Raw genomic sequence first — 27,541 nt, 5'->3', positions numbered from 1 at the left:
AAATGATGCTTCCACCGTCCGTCGATTGTTGTAGAGCAAAGAAATAAAATCCACTTTACTGGATTCCGGTCCGCGAGTTAAACAGAATTACAGAATTATCGTAGATGATTTTTTTTCTTGTTTTTTTTTTCCAAGACCGACGTTACGGTACATCGAAGTTCGATCTGTTTGCTAGTTCGGGAATCTCGAAGTGTCGGTCGGGACGCGCGAGTCATGTGCGTAAAGTACGTGCGCTTCATAAAAAACAAAGTGGGTGACCCGCGACGGGCGACATATGTATGTGCTCGCGCGTACCATACCTACGTATCGCGTAGGAATGAGTTGGAAAATGTAACTGTATCCTCGGTTCCCCTGCTTACGCGACGTTATTATTCATGAATTGTCATAAGCCGGATTCTCCGTGGCCGAGAGTCGCCGATCGGCGATCTCTTCGTCCGACATAGCGGCTATGAGCCGCTACCCGCTTAATTCTGCTTGCGCATAATTTCTACTTTTTCCATATCATTACGCGTGTCTCTTCTCTGTTCTCTTATCTTTCTGTGCGGTAACAAACAACGCTATAAAAACAAATTATACCTACGTATATAAATATTTAAAGCAGAATTTTCATATTTCCGTCGTTAATTAAAGTTTATAGTCGCCATCTTCTCTTTGATACATACACTGTATATAATTACTTTATCTTGCGCTTTCAATTTATCTGATTTATTCCCACTTATCCCGTGCGTGCAGCAGGAACTCGTTTTAGAGATTATTGAATTAAAAAAAACGCATTATATCGCGCGCGCGTACACACATTCGAGCGCTCCTCGAGCGCTGAATAGCGTCCCGCCTTTCTAGAGCGCGCCAAGGGTAATCAAGATCACAGCCGTCAGTCACCGAGTGATCCGTGCATAGAAAGCAATCATCGTCGATACGACGTCGCGATCATGCGTGAGAAACGCGGAGATTACATTTGCATATCTGATTGAATATTCGCGGCAGCGGTGAGGTGTCGTAACAAATGTTTTTACGCTCAAGGACGTTCTCCGAAGTTGCAGCCGATGACACGAGTTCATTAGCTCCAAGAGAAGTAACGCGACATCCGCGTAACTCGAATATGCAATGCTCGGGCATACGCAATGTGCACACAATGGCGCATAGTTGCGATGAAAGTGGCTCGCATAATCCGACCCGCTACCGGGCGGGAATCCGACTTAAGCGCCTCGTTAGCCCGATTAAGGAACGCGAGATATGCTTGTTTTAGCAAAAGAAGAACCACATTACCACACTGCGCGCGCATGTGTGTGCGGGGCTATTATATTTTCCACGCTCGGTGCAGATTCTCCCTCTTTATAAAAGTAAACAGGACGAGCCGCTAAAGTGTTAATTACCGCACCTTATAATCTCCGTGCTATAATGTTTACAAACCCCGCTTCATCTTCATAGTCATTTAAAGTTTAAAAAAACTTCTTGAAAATACAAAATTCTTACGATTTTGTATTCTGCTCAAATTATTATGTGCATAAGCGCCGTTGCCGTATTTCGAGTTTTTTGCTCTTTATTGCCTTTTTATGTAAAATTTGTTTTATCGCGTATACACAGTTTTACGAACATTTTACATCCTCTTCGGGGATTATAACTCCCGTTAGCATTTGTTTCAGACGCAATTTGCATTGTTGTCGGTTTTAAATATCAATTATAACGCGCTTCGCATGCGCGCGGTTGTGTGTGTGTCGAAGTACGTGAGATGGTTTCGTCGATAACGCTCGATTAATGAGGATAGTTTTTATACTATCGCATCGAATATCGCACGGTATATAACGCAGAATTTCTGACATTAAAATAGCAAGATCCTCTGTTTCTCGTGGAATCGCGTCACGCCTGTCAACGCGAGATCGGTTCAAGGGTGAGAGACTGGAGGGATCTCCCGTGCGCTGGTTTTTCTCGAGTATAGAGCTCTCGCGTGAGAGCAAATTAACGAGCCGTGGACATTGCGCGGCGAGAGAGCCACAGAAAGTCAGGTATCCATGAAGAAAAATGCGTCCAAGACACAGATTATAAACGGCGCACCAATCGCTCGTCTCCCAACGACACACTAAGCAATTGATTATCATAACAACGTATATATTGACATGCGTTTCATGAACTCCTTTACTTACCCGCTTATCCGTTGGAACCAGAATTTACGGCGCGATGCGCGGTTAACGGCTATTTAAAATTAATTAATCGTGTCGGGGACGAAAACTTATTATACAACTCGCGTACCAGTTGCGCCGCGCTCACGTTTATACGAAAAAGCATAAATTTCTCCGAACGGTGAGCATGATCTATCAGTCCGCGTAAGCGAATACCATTTATTACATGCCGCCGTTGCTGCGCTATTTTCGTGTAATTATAACGACCAGGTCATTTTTTATTCTCTAATTAGCCACTTTTAATCCATGCTTTATTAATACATATGAAGAGTAATTGCTACTTTTGCATGAAAGAGAGTAATAATTTCTCATAGATCTTCGACATTCTTGAACGAGCACACACGTCGCTCATTAATTTTGATTAAAATTACAAATTTTAAGAAATTGTATCGACAAGCTCTTTTTTCCAGTTATTTGAACATTTCATGTTGTAACGAAGCAGATACAACGCGATGATTAAAATGGATTACCAGTATCGCAGAGAGTATGTATATGCGATCACTCGATTCGATCTGGCGATTATTTCTCACGAGCCTTGATGATACTCGGTGCAGACCGGCGCCGATCAGTGTTTGCGCATGATGTTAATTAATGGTGACATACGGCGATTTCTCTCTCTTTCTCTCTCTCTCTCTCTCTCTCCTCTTTCTCTTTCTCTCTTTCTCTTTGAAGGGAGAGCATCGCGGATCACGTGTCAAAGCGATGTGCGGACTGCGCCCAAGCAATTAATGAAATCCTGTCAGCACGTGCGTAAACGCATTTGCGACACGTGCGAGAATTCACTGCGGCTCTCCATTTGGAGTGCATGAAAGTCTTTAAACGAAAGTCTTTTATCGTATTGATTTTGAGAATATTGAAGAACTAAATTTGTTTTTGTTCTTTTACATATATCAACGTTATTCTCTTTTAGCTGGTTTTAGAGAAAAAAGATTTTTCAGATGGAAATTTTTAATAATCTGATAAATAAATTTTGTATGCCAAACTTATTTTGCATTTATAATTCTTTTTATATATGTAAATAAATAAATGCAACATATAATTATTATAATTATTATTAATATGTGTAAAACTTATTTTCACTCTGAATTTATCTAATAATAAAATCGAGAGATACGATCGCAAATCTCACGATTTCATAAAACAACACATTTTTAAACACATTTTTCGTCTGGAAGTGTAGTCGGTTAAAATATGATACACACATTTATAAATATCTTGATTACGTTGTTGTTTTCATTTCCATCACGAACGAATTTCGTTATTATTTCGCGGAGAAATTTAATATCGCACGAGACCGCAGATAAATTCTCATAAAGAAGAGAGCTCGGCTCACAGTAAAGTATTTTTTTCGTGCCTGATAAGTAGCATGAATAAGCATCGGCAGCACAGCTTCTCCCTTTGACACGTGTGGTTAACCAAGAAGAAAATTCGAGAAGATAGGTGACGGTCCAATAATGACGGCCAACACAAATGTGCGCGCCTCCCGAAGTGAAACTCAACACCGGACGTAAACCCGCAAACGGAAAATGACGTCCGCGGAGTCTTTATTTGATAATATTTGCGCAAAAGTTAACTACCTCCATTAATGCGGGACGCTTTCTTCAGTGCAGTGTTGAAGTCTCTTGATATAGCACACATGCGTGTTCGAGGAAAAACGTGTCTCATTTACAAAAACCATTTGCATGATTTAAATGTAATCAAGAGGTAAAAGACAGCAGGTAAAATACTGTTTTACTGTCTTATGCTATTTAACAAGAAAAAAATTGCAAACTATAATTCTTAAAGACAGTAAAGGAGTAATTCACAATTTTTTGTATGTTACGTCGTAATCATAATATGTATGTAGCGCGATTGCAAGTCCCAGTAAAAGGAGTGCCGGTGTTTGCGCACTTTGTAAAAACACCCACATTTTCTAAGAACACACGTCAAACGAGCGATACTTTCGCACGATTCCCCGCCTTGTCCGCATACAACGCCTTCCCGCGTGGACCCCTCCCGGTCTAGTATCAATTTTCGATAATTCCCAATAATCCTCAGACATATGCGTGCCACGATATCGCGGCGGTCGTAACCGGTCCGCGCGATCCTGGTTTCCGAAAGGAAAAGGCATTCCAGATTCGCGAGATCGCCGGTTCTCCGGATTGGAGGACGTCGGAGCGTCAATAACGCCGCACGCACACTATAAAAGAGACATGAAACCGGCGCAGCGTGGCGGTGGCGAGAGATCCGAACACCGGTGAGAGTTTAGACGTGAGGTTCGAGTGGAATGGAATGGAATGGAAGTTTGCGCGCGCGCGCGCGTGTGTATGTCGCGTGTATACACGCGGCCGTCGCGACGTTGTGTACCCATCGGTGAGCGCACGTTCACGTGCGCACGGATGTTGTACGCGTCGCGCCGTATCGCGCGCACCGCGCCGGCTGTATGGGATTAGGTGGCGGCGCAGTAGGCCAACGGCGCTCGACGCTTGTGCGTCTCTTTTTCCGCAGCGTGTGTCCGACCTACGCTAAGCCCGAGCCGAGTGATTTCAATTAGAGAAAAAATTGAGAAAAAAATTCTTTTTCGAAAAATTTCACCGATGCGCGCGTGAAGAATTTCGGCGGAAAAAGGATTCATTCGAGGAATATCGTCTGGATCGGTCAAATCCGAAGAGTTGATTGGAATTAAAAAAAAAAATCCTAGTAATAATTCGAAGTGTGAGACGTTATTTAAAAAAGTTTTTATGAGTGCGACGATCAACATCGTTCTCTGTGAAAATCGCATTTGTACAACCAAAGAGGTTTATTCCGGCGAATTTTAACAATCTTCGTTTCCCATCCCGACAGGATTAGCCCGAAAGTGGCCTTTACTTGTCGGACGCGCGCTTCAACAGCGTGTCACTTGTGTTACGTGGTGATTTGCGCGACGACGTTGTGAGAGATCTAACGAGCACTAATTACGGTAATACAATTACACGTGACGCAGCAGCACGCGCGCCCGTCTCCCTCGATCTCTTTCTCTCGCGCGCGCACGCCGCGCGATACTCGCTCTCGAAGATCGATCGCGTGACGCGCGCGCACGTTGGGCGCCCGCCAGCTTTCGACAGCAAATTGCTCACACAGCGAAGCAAACTTGTTATTATAAATTTGAAGAATGTCTGTTTACGCGCTGTTCACATATACACATTCTGTCTCTTCGTTAAGCCTTGCGAAGAAGAATTCTAGGCTGAACAATGAACTTCAAGCGAGAAACGCGCGCCGTGTGAAATTTGATTAGGCAAGTTTTTCATACGGCGAACGAAGCTGCGCGGATTGCGACACGCACGGATTTCAAATCACTTGAATTCCCGGGAGGAATTAGCGAGAGGTATTTCGGTTTTATCGCAAACAACCTCGATGATGAACGGTTTGTCTGTTAATTTTGCAAAGAGCCGAGGATTATTATCTTATGATTTACGTATGAAAGCGTCTGTGTTTCTTCATTCCGGTAGCGCATAGCCCGACGTGGCGCGAATGCCAAAGGATTTGCGTTGAACTGTATGGAGATACTTCGTCTTTTTTTTTTTTTTCACCGTCAGACGTGATCGCGAATATGAATACCGGGCGTCAGTAAATTTGTTTGAAACCTGGATTTGTAAAAACATCAGCAAAAAGACGAGATTTTTATTTTGAAGAAAACGATCACAGATATATTGCAAATAATCGATACATATATTCGATCCGATCGCTTCCAATTATAGCGTTGATTTATTCGCGATTGTTTTGGAACTTTGCGATCAGATATTAAAAAACGGTAAAAGTGAAACTTGACACGAGCTAGCGTATTTGCCGAAGAGAAATAAAGCATGCGAAAGATAAAATACATAATTGCTGCGTTTACAAGAACTAATTACAATTTACATACGACCTCGAACGCTTGAGTTATTCTGTGCGTCGATCCACCCAAAGTGAGACGACTCTTTGCTCTGTAACAGAAATGACATTGAAAGGTGTGCTTCCCTCTCGACTAATTACACGGAAGATTATTCAAACGTTCGACCGGGAGACGTCACGTGGAGACGTTAATTAACACAGCCATCTTCACAGTAGCAATCGCCGTTCGAAACTTGAAAGAAAGATCGAGGAAAAGCTCAGAGAGCCGAGTTTCCCGAAAGTTTGTTATTAATTAATTTATTTTCACAAAAGTCGCGAAAGTTGACGAAAGTTGACAATTTTCCCTTTAAAATTGCGAGATCACGCAATCCACTTGTCCGCTTGGGAAACAGATGAAATAACATGAGAGATCCCGAAAGACTCCTGGTGATTTTCCCGATGAAAGACGGGAAACCGGCGCGTCTTGTTTTGTGGTAAAAGCGTCGCGTAGTATCGCGGCGATGACGCGCGACGACGCCTAGTTATTTCGGATGTATATCAGCGAGGAAGATAGTGGGGACGACGGCGGCTGCCGTCTGATCTCCGTACGTCAGTGCGTCGACGTCGTTGGTGCGCGCGAGACGTCGTCGCGATTGGGACGAGTCGGCAACGACGTTGACGTGACAGGCACGCCGGAGAGGCACGTTACGGGCATCCTGAAGAAAGTTAGCTGCTCCGAATTGCCGGAAAAGAAATCCCGAGAGTTTCGTAAGAATCAGTCCTGGAAGGGTCCCTCGCGGATCGTTCATGACACGCATACGTTTAAAATATCTCGTAGAAGCGCGAGTTTCATTCTGAGCCGAGATATCGATAGATCGACGCTGACGATATCGACAAACGGATGCGCAAACACCGTAGAGGAAGACGGACACACGACGGTGGTAAATCCGCAGTATTGCGACACGTTGACGCGATCGATCCAGGGATCGGTTAGGATCGAGGCGCGAGGACGCGTCTTGCGCAGAAGCGTCTCCGCGCCCGGAACCGGCGAGCAGACGAACGATTCTTCGAGGACCAAAGAGCGAGGAAACCAAAGCAGTTCAGTAAAGGACGAGGAAATACAAGAGGATACCAAAGAACACGCACGCGTCAAGGACTCCGCTTTGAGGCGGAGTGCAACTTCGCCGACGAGTCACGACGCGATTTCTGACAACGTTCAGACAAACAGATATCGCACGAGGACCGAATCGCGCTCGAACAAGTCGCAGGAATTTCCAACAAAGACAGAACAACTGATCGCCAGGCGTGCGAGAGCCTCGTCTTTTGTGATCGAGCGCAAGAGACATCGCCTCGGCTCGAGTACGTCCTCAAGTAGATCCACCGAGGATCTGTGCGGGATAACAAGCGACACGAGCGCTGATGGAATGCGGAACTGCGGCAGCGCCGTGGCTGGCGTCAGCGAGGACGAAAGCTGCGTCTTGCTTGGGGTGCGATCACTCGAGGACGCGCCCCAAATCGGCCTCGTGCCGCGCCAGGACGACAGGTGCACCAGGAGAGACCGCGAGCGCGCGAGGATTCTGAGACGTAGAAGGATCAATGGCAGATCAGCCTCAGTTCCCAGATTGAACGTGAGTTTTGATGAGAGAATCTTTGGAAAAAAATTCGTTTGATTTTTTACAAAAGGATAAGTTAAAAAAATTTTATCTATTATCGATCTACCAATGACAAAAATCGACGATACCTGCGCAATAATAAACATCTTTTCACAGATCTTATGTTTGGTTATTAATATTTTAAATAAATTCTAACAGTTTAAAAGAAAAAAGTTAAAAAAGGATCTAAGGTTCAAGCATCTAATGGGATAAAAATCTCGGCATCTTCCGTCATATCGACAAGTTACTAAGTATTTTTCCGCGATCTTACGTAGCAGGTAGCAATTATTGGCGGGATTGCAAATTCGAATCGATTGAAACTCGTTTGACCAGACAGCTTGCGTGATTTATAATAATCCGCATAGATAGTAGCTCGTTGGTTTTGGATAAAAAGAAATAGCGGCACATAGTTTATGGGATGAACGTACGGCGAGAGAGCCGATTTGGTCGGGTGATAAATATCGTCGCAGATGTGCGCACGTTTCGCGATTCCGGCTCTTGCGGCTGAGTCTCACGACGAGTATTGGCTCGTTTAAAGCCAGCCGCGCTGTTTTTCGCTGTTCGAAACGCGAAACTGTCTCACCGCACGCTTCAAATTTTCTTCTTGAATGAACGCGTTTGTACAGGTGCGTACAAAATAAATCGCGTGGAACGCGGCGACGCATCGCTTTCTACGGTAAAACCCGCGACCCGCATTCTCTTCTCGCACAAGTCGCTCGCGATTTGCGTTCCTCTTTACAATTCACCTACACATACATACACACACACACACACACACACGTTGATGCGGTATTTAGATGCCAGTCGATCTCGTCAGTTGCGCAAAGCTACTTCGAATATTTGCGTTGGCGAGTGCCTCGACCCGAGTGCGAGAAACTTACCTGGCGCGACTGACTGACGCGCGAATATATTCGCCTGACGTAAACGCCAGCGACTTGCTTCAGAATGTGCACTTGATCTCGCGGCGCAGGGGAACGATGTTACGAAATGTGTGTGTGTGTGCGCAATCGCGGTGCATCCATTAACCTCCTCTCGCATATTTTAACCTTCTCGCGAGTCTAAAACTGCTCGTCGATCGTGAGCGATTCCTCCTCATTAATTCAACGCGCAATTATCGAACTTTGATATTAACGCATATGTTAGAAGTCTAAGTTTTAATGAGGGACGAACTATAGCGAACTCGTTTCTCATTTATCATAAACGCGTAGTACAAAGAAGATTATCGATGACTGAGTTCGTAATGCAATATCTATGTACAATTGATCACTTATCATTGTCATCGCGGATGACAATTCTACGATTATCATTAAATGAAATTTTTCGTAAATGACGTCTTATCACTACGTCAGTTTCTTCGAGCGATACGTTTGTTTGCACTTGACATATCGCGTCTCTCGCGTAACGCTTTCGCTCGACTGAACGTTATCTGAGCTTTCGCGCGTGGTCCTTGACGTTCCCGAGAAGAGCATCGGGAAAACGTCGAAGATAAGCGAGTCTTTCACGAACGGCGTTTCCACGGACTTGTGTGCGCCGGCTGCGGCGACCCGGAGCGAGAAATTCATCTGGTGCAATGACTGGCACACGTCTCGTACGCACGTGCGCGCGTCTTCGGCTTGACATAATTGTATACCTGCCTCACGCGAAGAGAGAGAGAGAGGAGGAGAGAGGTAACTTGAATTCACACGCGTGGGTGAATCCGCCGCGCCGAGACTCACGAGCTCGGAGATATGCTAAATGGCAGCTTAAACGATCGCTTAAAACGACCGACCTCAAGTCTATTATCTGCGCCGGTATGCGTCTTATCGCCGACGAGTACGCTAATAAGACCCGCGCGACTCCGTTGCATCACGAAACGACAAGGAAAGACATTAAAAGCGTATTCCGATAGCATTCGCGAGACGATCTTATGCGAGAGAAGTAATTTTTCTCGCCACCGTGCGCCACGGTATTGAAGTCGCTTATACGGCTGATAACTTGTTTCATCGCTCAGAAATTTTGCTCGGAATAACGAAACTAATTTCTTGGGAAGTTCAGCTTTGCTGCATCAAAGTTGGATTATGGTACAAATACTATCTTAATTAAAATTTGATTTTACTCTCGAGTACCGGTATCTCAAAATTTAATTATCGCGTACAATATGTTTCTGATATTTTTTTTATTTTATAAATAAGAAAAACCCTGTAATACAAACAATATTATTTATATAATTTACACTAAGTACACAAAGAAAATAGTAACCAAGAGCAAATATATTTTATTTGATAATAATATTAGATTAATGCACTTGTCTGCGTATAAAATTATCATTTTTTATTGTCGGTATAAGTTAGCGATACAAAGACACGCTTTGTTCGTTTATTGCGTTTTAATTTATTTCTTTGGTTCCAATGTATATTATTAACCATGCGATCGCGCGTGACAAACACAGGTTATCCGGTAAAATTATGACATGACGTCATAGAAAACGATGAGCTGTCTACACACAAGGCTTATACATTGTAACCGTATCTAAAAATATAAAGTTCTCTCGTTTTCAGAATCACATGTTGAATTGTACAATGTTGAACTTTCCTGTGTGTTTGATTCCGTGTGAGACGATGTTTGCTTCTCATCATTTGCGCATCGCACGTGCGAAAACGACACGTTCGCGTTTCGTATCAAACGCGCGAGTCGAAAATCATTCATGTTGACACTCGTATTATCCGCCGCACGTGCCTCTCGGCGATTCCACTTGAACAAGCGCATCTTTTCAGTACGTGTTTCAAACTGCGAATCATCTCTCGTTATTTCATATTTAACATTTTGTATATAACATTTACACATAGCTACACCAAAAATATTATTTAAGACATTAGTTTATTATTACTGAAGATATTATTTTATTATATAACGAACAAATGCCAACACGCACAATGTAGCTTCTTTCGTAGAAAACTGATAACCGCTTGAAACCCAGAAACCCACGTGACGAAATTTAGTATACCACGTAAATATTTATGTGTTTGGCCAAACGCGCGATAATCGCTGTATACGCCCGAAGAATCTCGGGTTACTAAACCAGTAAAATGATCATCAACGTGCCTCAAGCCTATCACCGTCTATTTCGGTACACGATCCCGGCGCGTCAGGGATCCTGTGAGACTTGCAAATCTGGCCGACAAAATCGCGGGGTCGCACATTCGTGGAATGTTAATGGACCAATAAAAGGTTCCTCGTGGTCGAAGAAAAATAATACTCCTAACATTTGGGAGGGTCTAACGATCTGCAGTTCGAGACTCCACTTATGGTTTTCGGTAGACGCCGTTCGCCCGATGTGTTCACGCGAGAAAAATGTTCCCAACGTTTACGATCCACTGCAACGTTGCTTTAAAAAGCAACGTTTGTTGTTTCTTGTAAATGTTTGTGGACCGCGCAAACACATCCAGCATGTTTAGGTTGTTAATATTTAAGAAAATAGAGATTTGTTTGAAAAAAAAAAACAAAGAAACACAGACAATGTCTCGGTATCATTTTATCACGATATGTTGTAATTGCGTTGATGGCGTTGATCGCGTTTTAACACGCACGCCAAAGGCTTCCTTTCGTTGCACTTCCAAGACTTCCGACCTTAATTATATGGTTTTCTTATCTTGCTTCGTCCTCGTAACCCCCAGCGTGCGAAGAAAATTAGAGCGCTTCGCAGTTTTACATCATTTTACGCCACGTGTACATTTGCGCGAATCTATCATTCATTGTTCTTTTTCTCATACGCGTTTTCTTATCAATATTAAATATAAGCATTTCGTTTCCAAGTACAGATACGAATTTCTATCTGTAGATTTGCAACTTTTGTTTTTTTTTTACTCAACAAAGACACAACATTGAATCGCGTTTCTTCTATTTTCTCGAGAAAATACGCGGAGATAAACTCTCGCTTCGACGCGTATTCACGCGTGTCGACGCGAGTGACAACGCGCGAGAGAAGTGTAATCTCACATCCGTTTCTTCGTGGGTGTATCGCGCACGCGATACGGCAAATTGCGCTCGGTTAACGTACTGCAATCTATAATGCAGAAGAGAGTCACGATATGCAACTTCGACGCTCCTCCCAAAGTGAAAATGAAGAGTGATGTAACGAGCAGCAACGGAGATGAGTTGGATTATTGCTATTCGCAATATTCCAATTGTTCGCGTCTTATTAATTCGCGCGTATTTTTTTCTCTCTCGCGCGAAAAGACGCGTCTTGCGAGAAGTAACGCGAACAAAAACAATGGATTACGTGAATCAGGTCGGAAGGATGATTGATCGGGAGAAAGCTCGCGCGCGCGCGCGCGCACACACACATTCATACACACGTACACTTATGCGCGCGGCGAGTTTCTTTCACGTTCGCTAAGTGTTACGTGCTTTATCATTTCCTTGATATTACTCTATAAATTGCCCTGCTGTTAGGCAAAGAAGTTTGTCGACACGTTTCGCGGCGCTTCTCGCAAAGGAAAAACGCGCGACTTTCCCTTACCCGTTGGAATCGAGTATGTATTTTGCGCTATTTAGCGCTCGGACGTTTTGCAAAAAACGTCTTCTTGCTGCGCAAAATAACGAGACGCGCGCAACTTTGTCATTCCTTCGCGAACAACCTATTATGTATCTGTCTTTGGAAATATTATCCGGCATCAAAGTGTTGCGCGCAAAGTGCCGTGCGACGCAAATATTTTATCGAATCATCTTGTGATTCGATTTGTTGCTTTCACGTGAATACTCAGTCAGCGAGGATATCTTATATCCCCTCGCTGCGCACTGAATAGATAAAAACAATCAAAGAAAGTTTCATATGTTGTTTCATATACGTTGGTATTTTATTCCTGACAGTTGTGTAGCAACTGTTTTCACAATCTATTTGTGTATTTTATACATTAAAATAAAATCCGTTTTCTATATAATTCATATCTACTTTCACTCTGCTCCGTGAGCATTCCCACATTTTTCATCATGGAGCTGTTCCACGAACAACGACCGATAACGAATAGAGGTGCTGACGAGGTGCCTTAGAGCCGAGGTTCGAGTAATCGAATCGTCCGCCTCGCGTATCCGTTTCTACGGTTATACGATCGGTCTTCTGCGAACACCTTCTGCGAATCCATCAGACTGCGAAACGTGCTTCTATCGAGGGAGAGGAGGCGAAATAGCGCGAGTCCGACGAAGCATAACAAAACTTGGTACGCCGGACCGGCACGCACCCGATAACAGGTTTATTTCCGGACTAATTTGCTGGCGGGGGAAGAAAACTCGAGCCAACAGTCGTTCCTCACTCCGTTCGGCTTTGTACGCCGAGAAATCCGCACCGGGAGAAGGAAGGAAGTGTTCGTTGAACTCTCTCGCCTAATCGTCGGTAACGCGCGGTGACGGCGATTGATACGATCACGAAAGGAGGAAAATTCTTTTCCAGTAATTTATTGCAGTAGCAATTATATTGTTTTATTTTGTCGCCGCAAAAACATTCTTTAACTCAGATCATCGCCGCGGCGTGGTTGCAATCTCGCGAAAATAATAATAAACGCGCTCGAGATCCTTTTCGCGTAATCATCCGCGTTTAATATTCAGCGCGCTCGCGAGAGAGCGATGACTTTAAATACGTTCGAGAGTAATGCATATAATTACAGCATCTAATAACGAGCGAGGAGACGCGTCCGGTAATATCGATACGTCGTGCACTTACCCTCCAACCGGGATCGAGTGTAATTTCGAATTACGCAACAACGTAAAGTCGCGCGCGCGTGATTCATACCGAGCTATCCCGAATAAAAAAACGCGTTCACCGTGAAACCCGTGTTACGTCGCCGCGCCGCTGCGTCTTACGCACGTGTGCATTTAATTGCATCGCGAGTAGATAATTTTGCATTAATCTTCGCTCGAGCCGAAACGTCCTCTTCCGTAGTTCGAGACCGCAGAGATTTTTTTCAGAAAACGCACACGAGCGTGAATCAAACTACGTTGAACGACAGCGAGCGCGTGTCGCCAATATTTTTGGGATATTGTTTTGCGAAATCACATGACAAGCGTCGTCCGCGGAGGTTTGTAAATTGCGCGTCTGTCGGTTGCACAACCGACGAGATACAATTTTCCCTTCGTCGAGACAATTCAAACTCGAACTTCAATCAAAGAAATGTCACGGAAAATTGTACCATTTTGCGCACTGGTAAAAATACTCGTACAGCTTCTCCTAATTCGAGATAAATGTGTTGTTGAGTAAACGGGGGAGTAACAAAGCAATCATTTTTTTACCGCGCGCTCGCGAAGGATTCCTTTCCAGTTACCCACGGTAACTATATTTGCGGGCTGCTTGCGTGCGCGAGCAGCTATTTTACGAAACTACGATTTGGTTGCGGAATTTTCCTCCCTTGTTTCGCTCGTTTCTCGAGCCGCGCGCCAGAGATTCCTCGTCAAAGGTGCGCGCCGAATAATTTCGAGGGGTAAAAGCGGATTCGGGCTGGATGTCGGGGAGGCGCGCGGAGTCATCGCCGTTTGCACATATATTTTTAGCGTATTGCGGCCTGGTCAACATTCTCCTTCCGCCGCGTTTCTATCCCTTTTACTCCGGCCATTATTCTCTTTCGCTTTTCGCGCAGTCTTCGCTTTCTTCCCTTGGTTTTTGTTTTTTGTTTTTGCGCATTTCAACGCGCACAGCTGTCGCGCAAAATCGCACTGCACTCGTTCGCGCGCAGTTTAATTGCGCACGTCACCGTGCTATTTCAAGATAAAACGCGCCCTCGCTCGAGCACGATAGCGTGATTGTAATCGCGGGAGTTCGCGCGACGAAACTGCATGACGCGACGTAATCGCGACGCGACGTAATCGCGACGCGACGTAACCGCGACGCGCCGTGTTTCCGCGGATGATTTCACGGATCACGGGAAGACGTGGAAACTGGAAGAAAAAAAAAACTAATTGCGCTCTATGGGTGCAAGACAAACTACTGTGTTCTGAGACCTTCGAATACACAATATGGTAATTTCGATTCTTCAGCACAGAAAACGTCGGACGGAGAAAATCAACGCGATTTCATTTGAGGGAATAAGTTGTCATTTACCGCGGCGCCGTACGTTTTAATGGCACGCGTAATAGACGACCGCTCGTTGCTTAAACACATAGGAGCGGGAACAAGTACCACTCGCGAATCTTATTAAAATTCATACTCAATTTGCCCGGACTGGTGCAATTGCATAATGTATGGGTATGTATCGCGCCAGGTATGTATGCGCCGGTTATCCTTCGAAACAATCTCTTAGCCCGGCCTTTCGCTTTCGTTTTCCCGCGCGGACGGAACCTGGCGCGCACACGGTCTTCGAAGAAAATTCCCGTAGATTTTGCGCTTAATTAATGAGACAGTCATGCGTGCGCGCGGCATTTCTATTACGCACTCCGTATACGTCCGTTACGATAAATATAGCGCGCAGGGCGCGCGGCGTGCGCGTCCCGCCGGAATGACGAGCCCCGAGGAAGACGTTTATGAGTAATACCGTGCTGTATCTAATTATTCGCAGATGCCCGAGCCATCTCTTCGTTGCGCTTGCAACAAGCGACATTCATTTTCGTTTTATTTTCAACGCGATTATTCTTTAACGTCGAGGGGGAGAAACCCCGGCGGTCTAGCGTGCAACAATGCGTATTTTTCTTCGAAGTTTGCTTTGGAAATCTTTGAAGCTTACCTAATTTGTACTGTGTATACATTTTAATAGCAGGCATGTCAAGAATAATAATGAACAAAAATGCAGTAATTTCAAAGTCGTGTGCTTCTGTGCGGCGAACTGGAAAATTACTTATAATATCTGATATATTTACGACAGATACTTGGTTGGTTGTTTATTAATTTGCATTGCTTGCTCGCAAGAGACACGCGAAATGTCAAGGCGAAAAGAAAAGCGTCGGCGAAAATAAAAAGAAACCTACGTGTTCCTGTTATCGATCGCGTGCCTCAACGTGGGCGAGAGACGCCCATTATTCGCAGATTATCATCGGCAGCGCACGTCGACGGATAATTAATGCGCGCGCGCGCGAATCAAGCCGCGCGACATGTCAAACAGGATGTCTGACGCCGATGTTACAATATGTGGGACAATGGTCGCGAGATCGGTATCGCGCCGGGTGGCGCGAAGGCGGCTCCGCGTACCGCAGGAATTCACGCGGGCAGATAACCCCGTCAGTAACGATGACTCAAGAAAGAAGGTGTAACACCGGGATCGCTCGACGGACTGGCTTGATCCGATCGCGCCGCCGTGCGCGATGCATCGCGCAAAGAAAGAAAAGGATCTTGCGCGCGGAGGTTCTTCAACCTTGAATGAAATCTCGCGCGGCCTCGGCGAGCGAAAATAGATCGTATGTGCAACTTGCGTTTTCTAAGCGCGTACACACAAAGGGAAGAAGAAGAAGATTGATCGAAGAATCCAGATCTGCGCAATTCGTGCGGAGAATAACGCACAGTTCGTAAAAGGTAGAACAGGTCAGAAAGACTAATATACCGCCAAGGAAGATGAGGACGCGCTTTAAGACAAAATTGCGATATTCATTAGCGGTCATTTGTCGTCCGAGCTTTTCCAACCGTAATTGACAATTTTCGACCGTTTCTATCCGATATTTAGCACAGTAAAACTTGTACAAGTTTTCTCTCTTTCTTTCTCTTTCGCGCGCACATTTGCATTACCGTCGCGCTCTCTGCGTGCGCACGGAGTACGTACAGAATAACTCCCGGCACGGCGCATCAATCATCGTTTTCCTACGTGCGCGGGATCTCTCGCATCTCGTGCGGACGCATTCTCCGCGGCGCAGGCGGCCCCGTACACTGTGTAATAAATGTATCCAGCGTGAGTACACGGCGGCGTATTAGCGCCGTGAGTCCGTGCTTATTTGCGTGACAAAGCATGATATTCAGACACACCGGCATGTGCAATATATACTTCGCCGTTAGCCTATTATTCGTGTCGCACGAACGCGCGGACGGACCCGGAGCTGCGAGGCCCCAATATACATATCGGTACGTGAAGGCCTCCTGGAAGGCCACGTGACTCGTTTTCGAATATACCGTTAAAGCCCCATCCGCCGCTGCTGGAATAAAGTGTATACCGCACCACGGTATAGGCGAGGTATACGATAATGTGACGAGCGCGAGTTCCTTTTTCTCCCTTTCAGCTTGGGTTGCTCACGATGACACGCGCTATTTGGCGTGTCACGGATAATTTGGCGCTTCGTTGGAAGTTCACCGACCGGTTGCTTTTTAATCTCTTCTTTTCCCTCACCACGATAACAATCGGAAGAGAAAAGCGACTTGTTTCGGAAACTGATATTTAGTGGGCGAGTGAATATGTACGATCGCGCGCGGAGTAAATTGCATCAAACGGCTGAAAACTTCGAGAGAAAGCATAATTGGATGTGCAACTATAAGTGCTTCCTGACGAGCGGGAGAGTTAGCAGGAGATTGAGCCGAGCAGAAAGAGGGAGAGAGAGAGAGAGAGAGAGGTGAAACGGCTTTTAATGCAAAAGCCGAATTACCCCGCAGGCTCTCCCTTCACCCGCGTGCGGTTGCCCCGTCCTCGCAAAGAGAGTAATCTGGTGTACTTGAACTCTCCACCACGCGCTCAAAACCCGGCGGGTGCTTTTAATGCCGCGCTGCTTAAACGAAAGCGCGTTCGCCGCCGCCAGGACACTCGTGGAATATTATCTATCCTGGGAATTTCAACGGAATATATGGGCGCGGTCACGACGGAACGGCCGTAGTTGTTTTTACTCGGATGCTCGTTAAACCGAACTCCATCAGAGACGGATTACAGGCTGCGCGCGCGCTCTATAGAGACAATTAAGCCGGGGCGAGCTGATTGTATCCCACGCTCGCGCGCTCCACGAGCATTTTTCTCTCCTTCGCGAATCACCAGCGGACATAAATCGCACCGTAATACAATCTACAGGCTCCCGCTGCACCGGTCCGCCCGAGAGTCACCGGCATTCGTGATCAATTACATCAGAGAGACGCTTATGTAAACGTCGATATCCCTCTTTACCCCTCCCGTCTCTCGCGCCTTCAACGCGTAAAAGCAACTCGTGACTCTTTTGCGATTGGATCTGCGACTGCATTTTGATTCGCTCCGTAATTCGTCAAACCAAATCTCACGGAGTTTTTTTTCGTACCTGCAGCGGTCGTAGGTGTTTGTTACTCGTTCGCGTTGATTGGTCTCTCCATTAATGTGGATGTGGAACTTGCCATGCGAGATCGCCAATCAGAATTCATTTCGGAAAAGCAAAATAATTTCATAAGAAGAATTCTATTAAAAGTCTTTTTTTATTTTATAAAAAATAACTTTATTGACGTCGCGAAATGCGAAATAATAATCCGGATCGCATAATCCACGATTGTAGAATCCGCGACGCTACCGGTCACCGTGGGACGGAGGGACGCGATTTGAATACTGACGAGGAAAATATATGTGTTCGACCGTGGCCAGGTTTGCAGATATTTCGCGATATACCCGTCGGGAATTGAAGCAGTTCCACGGGATAATCCAACCGTGACGTATCCGCGCCAGGGTGCGATCCAATCTGTCGACGAGGCGCGTTCGCGCGTGGAAATTTATAGCGACCGATATAACTTTTATCACACGTTTCATCTAACGTATGCGTTGCCCGTCGTCATTATCTCGCGGTATATAACGCGTCCGATCGCAAACACCATCTCACTCGCTCGCAATCAGATAGGATATATTTAGTTTGCAGAAGCTGAACAGATACACGTGAATTAAGATATCGCTGTTTGTTTCTCTGAGAGAAGTTGCGATCTCGGAAATGGATCGGTTTAGATAAGCTAATGGATACGATAATAATAATAATAATAATAATAATAATAATAATAATAATAATAATAATAATAATAATAACATTGTTTCTTAGGAAAAGCTAATCTCAGATTAGTCCGGCTATGATGTGTTCAATACAAGGTTCTCAATGCCACTGGAATTTACGTAACATCTACTATACAATCTTCCAGTGATTGTATCTTATATGACTTTTTACGCGCGAAGTGATTTGATTCATCGCAACTCTTGGAATTGCTGACCACATTGTCTTCTAAAAAAAAAAACCTATAATTTTTAATACACTTATCTCGGTTTTATCTCACTTTCGTTTGTCTTCGCGAGCCGAGGAAGTTTGCGGGACAGTTTCCAGGAAAGTTTGTTTTCCGGATGTGAGCAAGTCGTTCTCGAATCGCTTAAAGTATGTAAGTATGTAAGAACTGAACTGCATGAGAAAGATTCGATGAATAATCTCGGGAGAAGTTCATTACCATCGAGAGTGCTGAGGATTCTTCAGCCTGAAGAATTTACGGCCTCTGACGATGTGTGCGCGTAACGCCGAGCCGAGTTTATTAGAGCGCGCGCGTACAGACCCCACAGTTCGAAACCTTTTAAGTCGAGAAAAATAAACGCTTTGCTTGTGTCCAGGAATAACCGGGCGACGCGCGTACGACACGCAACTATTAACGCGTAGAGTTCCGCGGATCTCAGGAGAAAGGTGAGAAGTGACGTCGCGTTAAAAAAGCGAAAAAGACTTATGACTTTCAGACGATAGGTTCTATCGGTTTCAGAAAACGATTCGCGATGATTGTTGCTCGATTTCTTGGCTGCTTATTAACTAAACAAGTAGAAAGTGTTAAGAACAAAACAAGATAAAACTACTAAAGAAACTACTAAAAGAATAATTTTTTAACACATTAGTTTATCATATCGTATACGAGGAAGTGACTCCCGGACAACAACAATTAATATACTACCCGAGAAAAAGTAGGAAATACACATATGAACATATAAACAATCAGATCCGAAGTTTTACGGTAAATTGACTTATGTGTAATCTTATATGATCATATGTTTCTATTTTTTCACGTGACTAAACTCACGTGACTGTATTTTAGTAATTATATTTACTACTCGTGCTCGTGGTTGCAAATCCAATTCCGCTATAGAATCGACAGCTTAAAGAGAGAACAAATAAGTTGCCAGGTGTGGTCGCAAGTGGTGCAGCCGTACGCGAGCCAAATGAAACTCGAGTGTGTCGGACAGAGTGTGTAATTTTTGTGTCGTATTTTTCTATATCAATGCAACGCTCTCGTTGCACCGCGACACACATGTCTCGCGCATTTGCTCTTTACCTACTGGAGCGAGTAACGTCGAATTAAATGTAGGAAGGGGAGAAGGCTGTTCGTTGTGCGCTCGCACTCCGCGGGCGCACAAAGCGATAATTATAACTTTGCCTCGTATTCTCTTAATAATTACCCGAATTATATTTGGCTGAATGGCTACTCTCGAGCGCTTTCTCTCGTTACACAAATTCGATACAATTCTCGTCAAAGCGGTGTGCGCTCAAGCTACTTTCGTAAACTGCGACTTGCGGATATTTCGCCGCGGATAATTTGCTCGTCGTCGCACAGTAACACACAAATGTCTCGGGAATTGCATAAGATAAGAAATCTGTGTAACACATTATTAGCATCGCGTACAAGAAAAAAAAAAAATCCTCGCGCGTGATGTGCCTACGTTTCAAATCCAATTTTGTAGCACGTGAAAAGAAAGTAATGTGGAATTTCATTATGTATAGTTAACTCTAATGAAAATACCTCCGCAAGAGCGTGTCGTACGAGATTTACGATGCCGTAATAATAATCTAAGAGGCAGTTTACGAAGACTATTTACGGCCATTCACCCTAATCGCCTCTCAACGCTGTGTTATGCGTGCGTGTATATGATCTATCGATTGCATCGCGCACAGCTCTCGCTTTTCTCGTTCCACGCGGGAATCATCTGGCAGCAGCTGTAAACTTTCGCGCTAAACGCGCCGTCAAGATTTTCGACAGGTCAATGCCGTTTCTCCCTTCCCTCCTCGTGGCAGTGAGAACGACAGATGCGAGAGTCTTTTATGTTCTATTGTGCCGGCGCGCTTTGTGGTAATGTTTGTTTCGTCATGAATGCCCGGCATTTTCCGGACCGGTAGAATAGTTTGTTGTAGTCGCGGTGGGTTCTCGAGTGCAAAAAAAAAAAAAACACTTGATGTAAATTGACTCGGAGCTAAACAATTTACAAACAGTGGCGCGAAACGGTAGGGACAGAATTTTCTTTAATGCAACACTCAAATTATCAAACCTAAAAATTCAAATTAAATCTTCTATCCAAGTTAAAAGTAAATTGCGTAACGGAATGGTGAGGTTATAAAAATAAATCACACCACATGTATAAAAGTAATTTTCCACAAACTCTCTTGACAAACATTGTCAATGACAATTTCAATGGCGCGGCGACACGCGCGGAGATCGAGACCGCAAAAATCAAACATTCGCATGCAGTCTTGCGGTTTCTCCGCTCCAAAAGTGCGCATAAGAAGTTCGTAAATGTGCGCAACTGAAAAACGACACCCCGTGCGCGTTGCGCATAAATTACGCGTCGCGGCTCAAGGGTCGAGGAATCGTGCACGCTGAGGGTGCGTCCTCTTCCCGCGTCCCGTCCACTTCTACCGATCATAAATCACTCTTTATATACGTTTCAGCGCGAGATCGTGCTCTCGTAAAATCATTCTTCCCTTCGCGTGGTTATATACTCGGCAAAAGAAAAAAAAAATACATATACACTGACCGCGAGTGCGGTTGCAGCTAAGACTTCTCACGATCCTCATTGATGTCTTTGGCTCTTCGTTTCGCCCGTGGCAAGATTTCGCGTTGCAAACGATCACTATAAATACACTGAAAATACCAACAATAAACGATCCATAAAATTAGTTTGCAACAGTTATCGCTATTTGCGGTCCTCGCGAGAGATCGGAAACTTTCTATTTATCGCAGCTCATACGTGAAGTCATACGTTGCCCACAGCGGGCCATGAATATTTATGTTTTCTACGTGACACGTTGTACGTATTATCTTGAAAGTTTCGCTTAATGTGCACTGATTAGAGTGTCTATTTTCTGCTTTTGTCCGCGAGATGTTTGTTTCTTTTTTTTTTCATTTAATTATCGCGACACAGCGTCGAGTTTCCTTTCGGTTCACGTAAATACCTGTTCGATAGAAATTCAGCGCGATCGTGTTTCACAAAATCCGTTTTTAGATCGTGTTACTTGCACTTGCGCATGTAACCGTGTCGCATAAAAATTCGTAGACACAAAAGGCATCTGTCACGAGATCGTTTGACGACTGTTGCAAAATTGACCGGATCTGGAATTCGATCGATTTGAATGGATACGGCGAATTCCGCGCGCCTAATACATATATTCCGCATCTATCCTGCAATAAGGATCATGGCCGATCGATAAAGTGAAACAATAAAAATCACGGATGGAAATCGAGATGATGAACGTATAGAGTATAGATTGGATCTATCGAGCGTTCGTTCGGAGTTATCGACCTCGATTCGATTCGCTTCGATCTTTTCTCACACTTTATAGTTCCCCGTGCGTGTCTTCCCGTCGATGGAAATGGCCTTCAGGAACTTCGACTCTAGCGAAACGGTGATATCTGAGAACGGAATACGATGCCATAAAACACGCTGACGTTTAGAGATTGTTACGCATTGGAAACCGCGTCTTCGTGTCAATCGGTGATGTACGCATGAGTTATATAATACAAATTGCCAGTTAAATCGTTATTTAAATGCATTCTTTCAAAACTTTACAATATAAAGATTACAATAAAATTTATTATATATATGTATTTATTTTTTTCTTAAAAATAAGGTTTCTTAAAAGTCGATAATTTCGCTGGTATTTTCGAGTACTGTGTCGCAAAAGATGAAAAATACCCGTAAAGAGTTTTTTCGTAATTGTCTGCCGTAAATGGGCAAGAAATAAAGTCTTGCAACGATGCAAAGGAGAGACGCATCGCGAAATAGAGAGAGAGAGTTCGCGCGTGGCGACGAACGCAAAGACGACCAGTCGAGAGAGGCTCGACCTTTGTCGCCACGGAATGCAATATCCCGGGATACACTCGGGGCCGTTTCGTGGCTGCGGCGATTATCGATTTCACGTGCAACCGGTACCAGGTTTTCATCGCGAACGCCTGCATTTCTGCGGCTAATCTCGCGACGCGCGCTTAAAAAGGCAGGAAGAGAAGAAGTGAAAGTGGTCGGGAACGCGCGGGAGGGAAAGCAATAAAAGTATACTCTTGAACTTTGCAATAACGTGCGGCGGTTGGTGTTGAAACACTCCTGACCGATGCGCACTTAAGCGCATCGCTGCGTGTGCAGGACGACTCATGAAGAAATTCAAGCTTCGCGTTTTCTCGAAATACACTTCGAAATACAGACTGTTAGTGCATTCTTTCTTGCGTCGCGCAATTTACGCGTGTGATTGCGTCGCATTTTACGTTTCAAACAATTTATCGACACAACTTGGCTTTTCTTTTGGCAATAAAATAACTGTGATGTCGTATGCCGACGTGTCTGAAAAATTTTGAGAAAGCCGAAGTGTGAAGATGGGGTCAATCTGAATGGAAGTCTTGTTAGTTTGCAAAATTTGCAATTAAACAATTTATAAAAATTTGAAACAAATTGGTAAGTGTATAATATTATAGATAGGGAAAGATGCGCGCAACGAGCTATCATTAAATGACGGTAATTATGCGCAGCATTTTCTCTGTCTTTAAATGTCAGACTTGAGCGCGCGCCACACATATTGTCATATTTTGTTACGTAAATATTTACAGACGCGTTGCAATATACGATCAAAAAACGAGAAGCGACAATACGCTCGCAAATCGCTCGATAGATCAGATCATTATATTTGTTTTCTCATTTAAGGCACATCGCTGTATCTCTCTCGATCTTTAATCCATCTCCTTTTCTTCTCGTAAACTATGCAAATTAATGCATCACGTACATTCATCCGAGCCCAGTTGCTCTCGCTTTTTATTAACGAAGAATCCCGTCGTGTGCTCATGTGTGTGTGTGTGTGTATGTGTTCACATCAACTGAAACATTTCCTACCATAAGTTTCTTCGCGCACGAGCGAGATTTTTGCTCCCGTAGACATCAATTGCGACATTAAACGGAGGGAAGATAAATTTAATGCCTTCTCCCCGTGCAAGGCCAACAAACATCGTGTTTCTGATTATTCCATTTACGCGCGTTCTTGCTGTTCGTTTACGAAGATAAGTAAAACTTTACACTTTGTGCGCGCAATAAACATCATCGTCACTTAAATCGTATCGGTGAATAATATCGTGCGTTTCTTCAGCCGTAGATACAGTCGAGAAGTAATTGCTCTTTAACGGATTAATTAACAATTAAGCCTAGTCGTAATTGAATCTTCGCATATATTCGGCTACACGCACGTCTACAGAGACGTGTAATTAAATTATCTTCATATACACGCTAGACGTACACGCATTTGACTATGTCCGCGCTTGTCGCCTCATGAATATTCACTAATCTTCCCGACTCTCGCGGGTTGCTCCCCGCGAGGCTCGTTTATTTAACTTATCTGCCCCGATCATAAATCGAGTCAAACGGGGACAAAGCGAGACGATCCTCACGAATATATAAGATGATGCATCCTCCTCCTCCTCCTCCTCCTCCTCCTCCTCCGGCTGCACGTGCGCCGTACGAACGTCTCGCGTAACTCTACCTTTTCTGTAGCGCCTGGCTACAGTGGACCGCGGTAGGAGAAAGTATCGTGACAGGTGATTTGTTGCCGCTCCAGGTCGGCGTCGGGGATCCATCACCTCGAATACAAAGAACGGGATATTCTCCGGGTTATCTTCGCTGAAAACGAGAAATCGCTGCGTTGTCGTCCGAAATTTGCATCTCGAACTCGAGAGTCGCTGCGAGGAAGGAAGTCGTAAAACATGAGTCTTGAGATCTGTTTGTAATCGCGTCGCGCGAGAGAACATCTTTCCGATTTGCTCCGCAATGAAGGTTACTTCTGCGGTATAAACAATTATAATTAATTAATTTGTTCGTAGTTTTTTCAGCATATGAAAAAAATGATTCAACAGTTTCTAGCTTCGATGATTCCGAGCTTGACGTGTCGCGAAATCGTATTGATTGCGGAAACTATTTCTCTTTGTTGCGTGTTACACGCATTATTCGTATCGCTCGAGGAAAGTTATAGTCGATAACTACAATCGCGCGCGCCTTGTTGAACATGTCGTTTGATGAGACATTCTCGCATCTTCGCTGCAACTTTCATGTGCGACATTCCACAAAGCGGTAGCCAATCCGATGAGACATAGACGTACGATCGTCGACTTAAGCGATATCAACGGGAAAGTTCAGTTATCTTAAGGAGAGCCAGTCGAACAGCCCTCGGGAAAACCGTTCGATTTGTGTTTTCTAATGACGTTGTCCTGTCGTTCGTTAAGCAGTCGATAAAATGTTGTGCAGATATACCGGTTGAATAACTAGTATCGTATATATGTAAAATAACGCGATTTTCTCGATAAATACGCGAGGCATACATACAAAAAAAAGTACACCTCGTCTAGCGATAGCGAATAATTACTCTGTGGTTAACGTTGTTTAACGTTTAATTAACGTTGTTTAATGGAGCAGCACGTGAGGACCCGTAAAGAACGCTTTGAAAGGTCGATCGCGACGTGCGATAATAATAATCGCGTAATATATTGCGTCTGCATGACGAGTTGCGTCATTTTTATTTTCTCTCGCTGCGTAGGATTAATGGGAACATCAGCTGGCGGATCATTGAAGGATAGGCCAATTTAAATCGATACAAAACGATTCGCTCGCGAATGTGTCGGCGTTGCAGATGGGAGACGATACCATCGTCGAAAGGAATCGCTCTTCCAATCGGTCTTGCCGTTACGTAATCCGTATATTTCATATTCAATTACTTACAGGATTCGAGCTCGAAAAGTCACGCGAGTTTCATGTCGCAATTGAATTATAATTCAGAATTAATTTCAATATATTCAGTTCGGAAAATTATTCTTTCTCGTTCTTGTGTCGCGCGCGTGGCTGCTTGCAATGTCGCGGCAATATGTTTCGGACGGTCCTGTTGTATCAAGAGAAAGAGAAAGAGAAAGATGAAGCTCTTTTGTAAAGCTTACAAGCTTTCGCGCTGCGCGGTTTGCGGTAGGAATAAATAGCTGGCGATCCGCCTGAATCATATAAGGTGGAATTCAACTTGTTGTTAGCATACCACACGCTGCAACAAAGTGTGACACATATGGCCGATTATGTCGAACCTTATATGACCACCACTGATCAAACAAAAAGTGTGAATCACGTTACGCGCTCCGTACATACAGTACACCGTGGAAGCTTCGTTCTGTATAATTAATTAACGCCGCGGGATATCGAGTTGGTTAATACAAGCTCGTTGGTTCACTCTTTGTGCAAAAAGCGCGTTTTCTCTCGGCTATTCTTTCGCAAAATCGACGCGCACGTTTGCTCACGCGCGTATTACACCGATATTCACAATCTCGCAAGGCGAGAGATATCGCGGGCGAGAGAATCGCGTGCCATCCGCTAGAAAATGCAATTATTTCCAGCCGTTGATCGTGAAGACACGAATCGTCGGTCGGAGAGGAGGAAAGCGCGCTTGCGAAAGATCGTGCGCGACGATTGTCGGCGAAGGAGCGTGTTGTTGTTCGTGAATCCGTCTCTCTCGAGAAGAGATATGTCGCGCGCGAGAGACGATTCTTCCGACTGTCACCTCTAATGTCTACAATAGGACTTTCCATCCCCGGAGATACGATACATTGCGCGCGGTAGTGCCGCAAATTAGAAAGTATAATAGGCGCCGCGATTCTTTCGCGGAAAGGTCTTTGTCCTCGCGTGCGCGAACTTCCTTGATATTAATTGACAATTTATTATGATAATCAATGGTATGTGTTAATTAATGAACGTGCACACACACACACGGTTGTTTGGAAGCGAGACCATAAATTTACATGCCCGCACCGAGGTTGGTCGCGTTTTAACTAATCTAATTTCACGCTCGAGCAAATAATTACGCTCCTTTCTACATTCCGTCGTAATAACAAACCGCGCGGACTATTACACTACGATTTTTCGCATCTAATTTGACGTTATAATAATAATCATCATCATCATCTTCGCGCGGTAAGAGTTGTAAAACGACTTCGGTGTACGATACGCCGCGCGCCGTTGAATTTCCAATGTACGTGATCCGCGATACGTGCGTCCGAGCATTGAATATTCATGATCGGTGTGTGTTTCGCATCTGCTTCGCGCGCAGCAATTCGGATCGTTTCAATGCAATTATTGTAATTTATTACGCTTGATTGCGCTCATTTATATTCAAAACGTACATTTATATTTACGCGAGAAAATTGTCAAACAATTGAAACGCGCGAGCTTGTAAACCGCGTTCCGTGACGTACATACGTGCGCGCGCATACACGCGTGTGTATGTACACACGCGGCTCGACTTGGTTTTAAAAAATACACGAGTGCACTCGGCGAGAGAAACAAACAACTGTGTTCGCATACTTTCACGATGATCTGGGATGATTCGCGCTGGTCTAGATATGCGTGCGCGTCCGCAATGAGGGCACGATAATAAATTAACAAGTCATTGGCAAACTTTCGTGAAAATGCGGGTTGGTTTTTCTTCGCGCGACACGCGGAGATGAGTATCTGCGCTCTGGGTGGACTTTTGAAGTACAGTCGCCCCGGGTACGTGAGATTTAATAATCATCCCTCCGTGTGCGGGCGCGCGCGGAGTGCTTGAGAGGGTCGCGCGCCTATCTGAAGAAGAGATTACCGCCCCTGTGTCGGGTCCCTACTGATTAAACGATTCGAGAATAAGTCGGGAAGAGAGATGCATCCACGACCCCCGGGGGCAATATTTCACATGCTCTACAAACCACTTATAATCATGAGGATAGACCGGGCGCGCGAA

General features: G+C 44.6%; 2 protein-coding genes across 4 annotated transcripts in view; both read left to right on the top strand.

The window, feature by feature from the left end:
* The window catches only part of LOC109852293, a 201,522-nt gene that overhangs the window by 166,633 nt on the left and 7,348 nt on the right, over positions 1-27,541 (top strand). The gene's annotated exons all lie outside the window — the stretch shown is intronic.
* On the top strand, positions 5,254-18,601 carry LOC109852294. The gene is made up of 2 exons (XM_020423334.1): positions 5,254-7,633; positions 18,569-18,601. The coding sequence occupies exons 1-2, from the start codon at positions 6,557-6,559 to the stop codon at positions 18,587-18,589; spliced, it is 1,098 nt and encodes a 365-aa protein (XP_020278923.1). The 5' UTR covers positions 5,254-6,556; the 3' UTR covers positions 18,590-18,601.

This window comes from Pseudomyrmex gracilis, unplaced genomic scaffold (assembly GCF_002006095.1).
Source record: "Pseudomyrmex gracilis isolate BER0280 unplaced genomic scaffold, ASM200609v1 scaffold_27, whole genome shotgun sequence".
NCBI classification, from domain to species: Eukaryota; Metazoa; Arthropoda; class Insecta; order Hymenoptera; family Formicidae; genus Pseudomyrmex; species Pseudomyrmex gracilis.
Note: the sequence above shows the minus strand (reverse complement) of the source record. Positions and strands in the feature narration are given on the sequence as shown.

Coding starts and splice junctions, on each gene's coding strand:
- LOC109852294 (XM_020423334.1), top strand. CDS start 6,557: ATGTATATCAGCGAGGAAGATAGTGGGGACGACGGCGGCTGCCGTCTG. Junction 7,634..18,568: donor CCTCAGTTCCCAGATTGAAC/GTGAGTTTTGAT, acceptor ATTGTTTCTTAG/GAAAAGCTAATCTCAGATTA.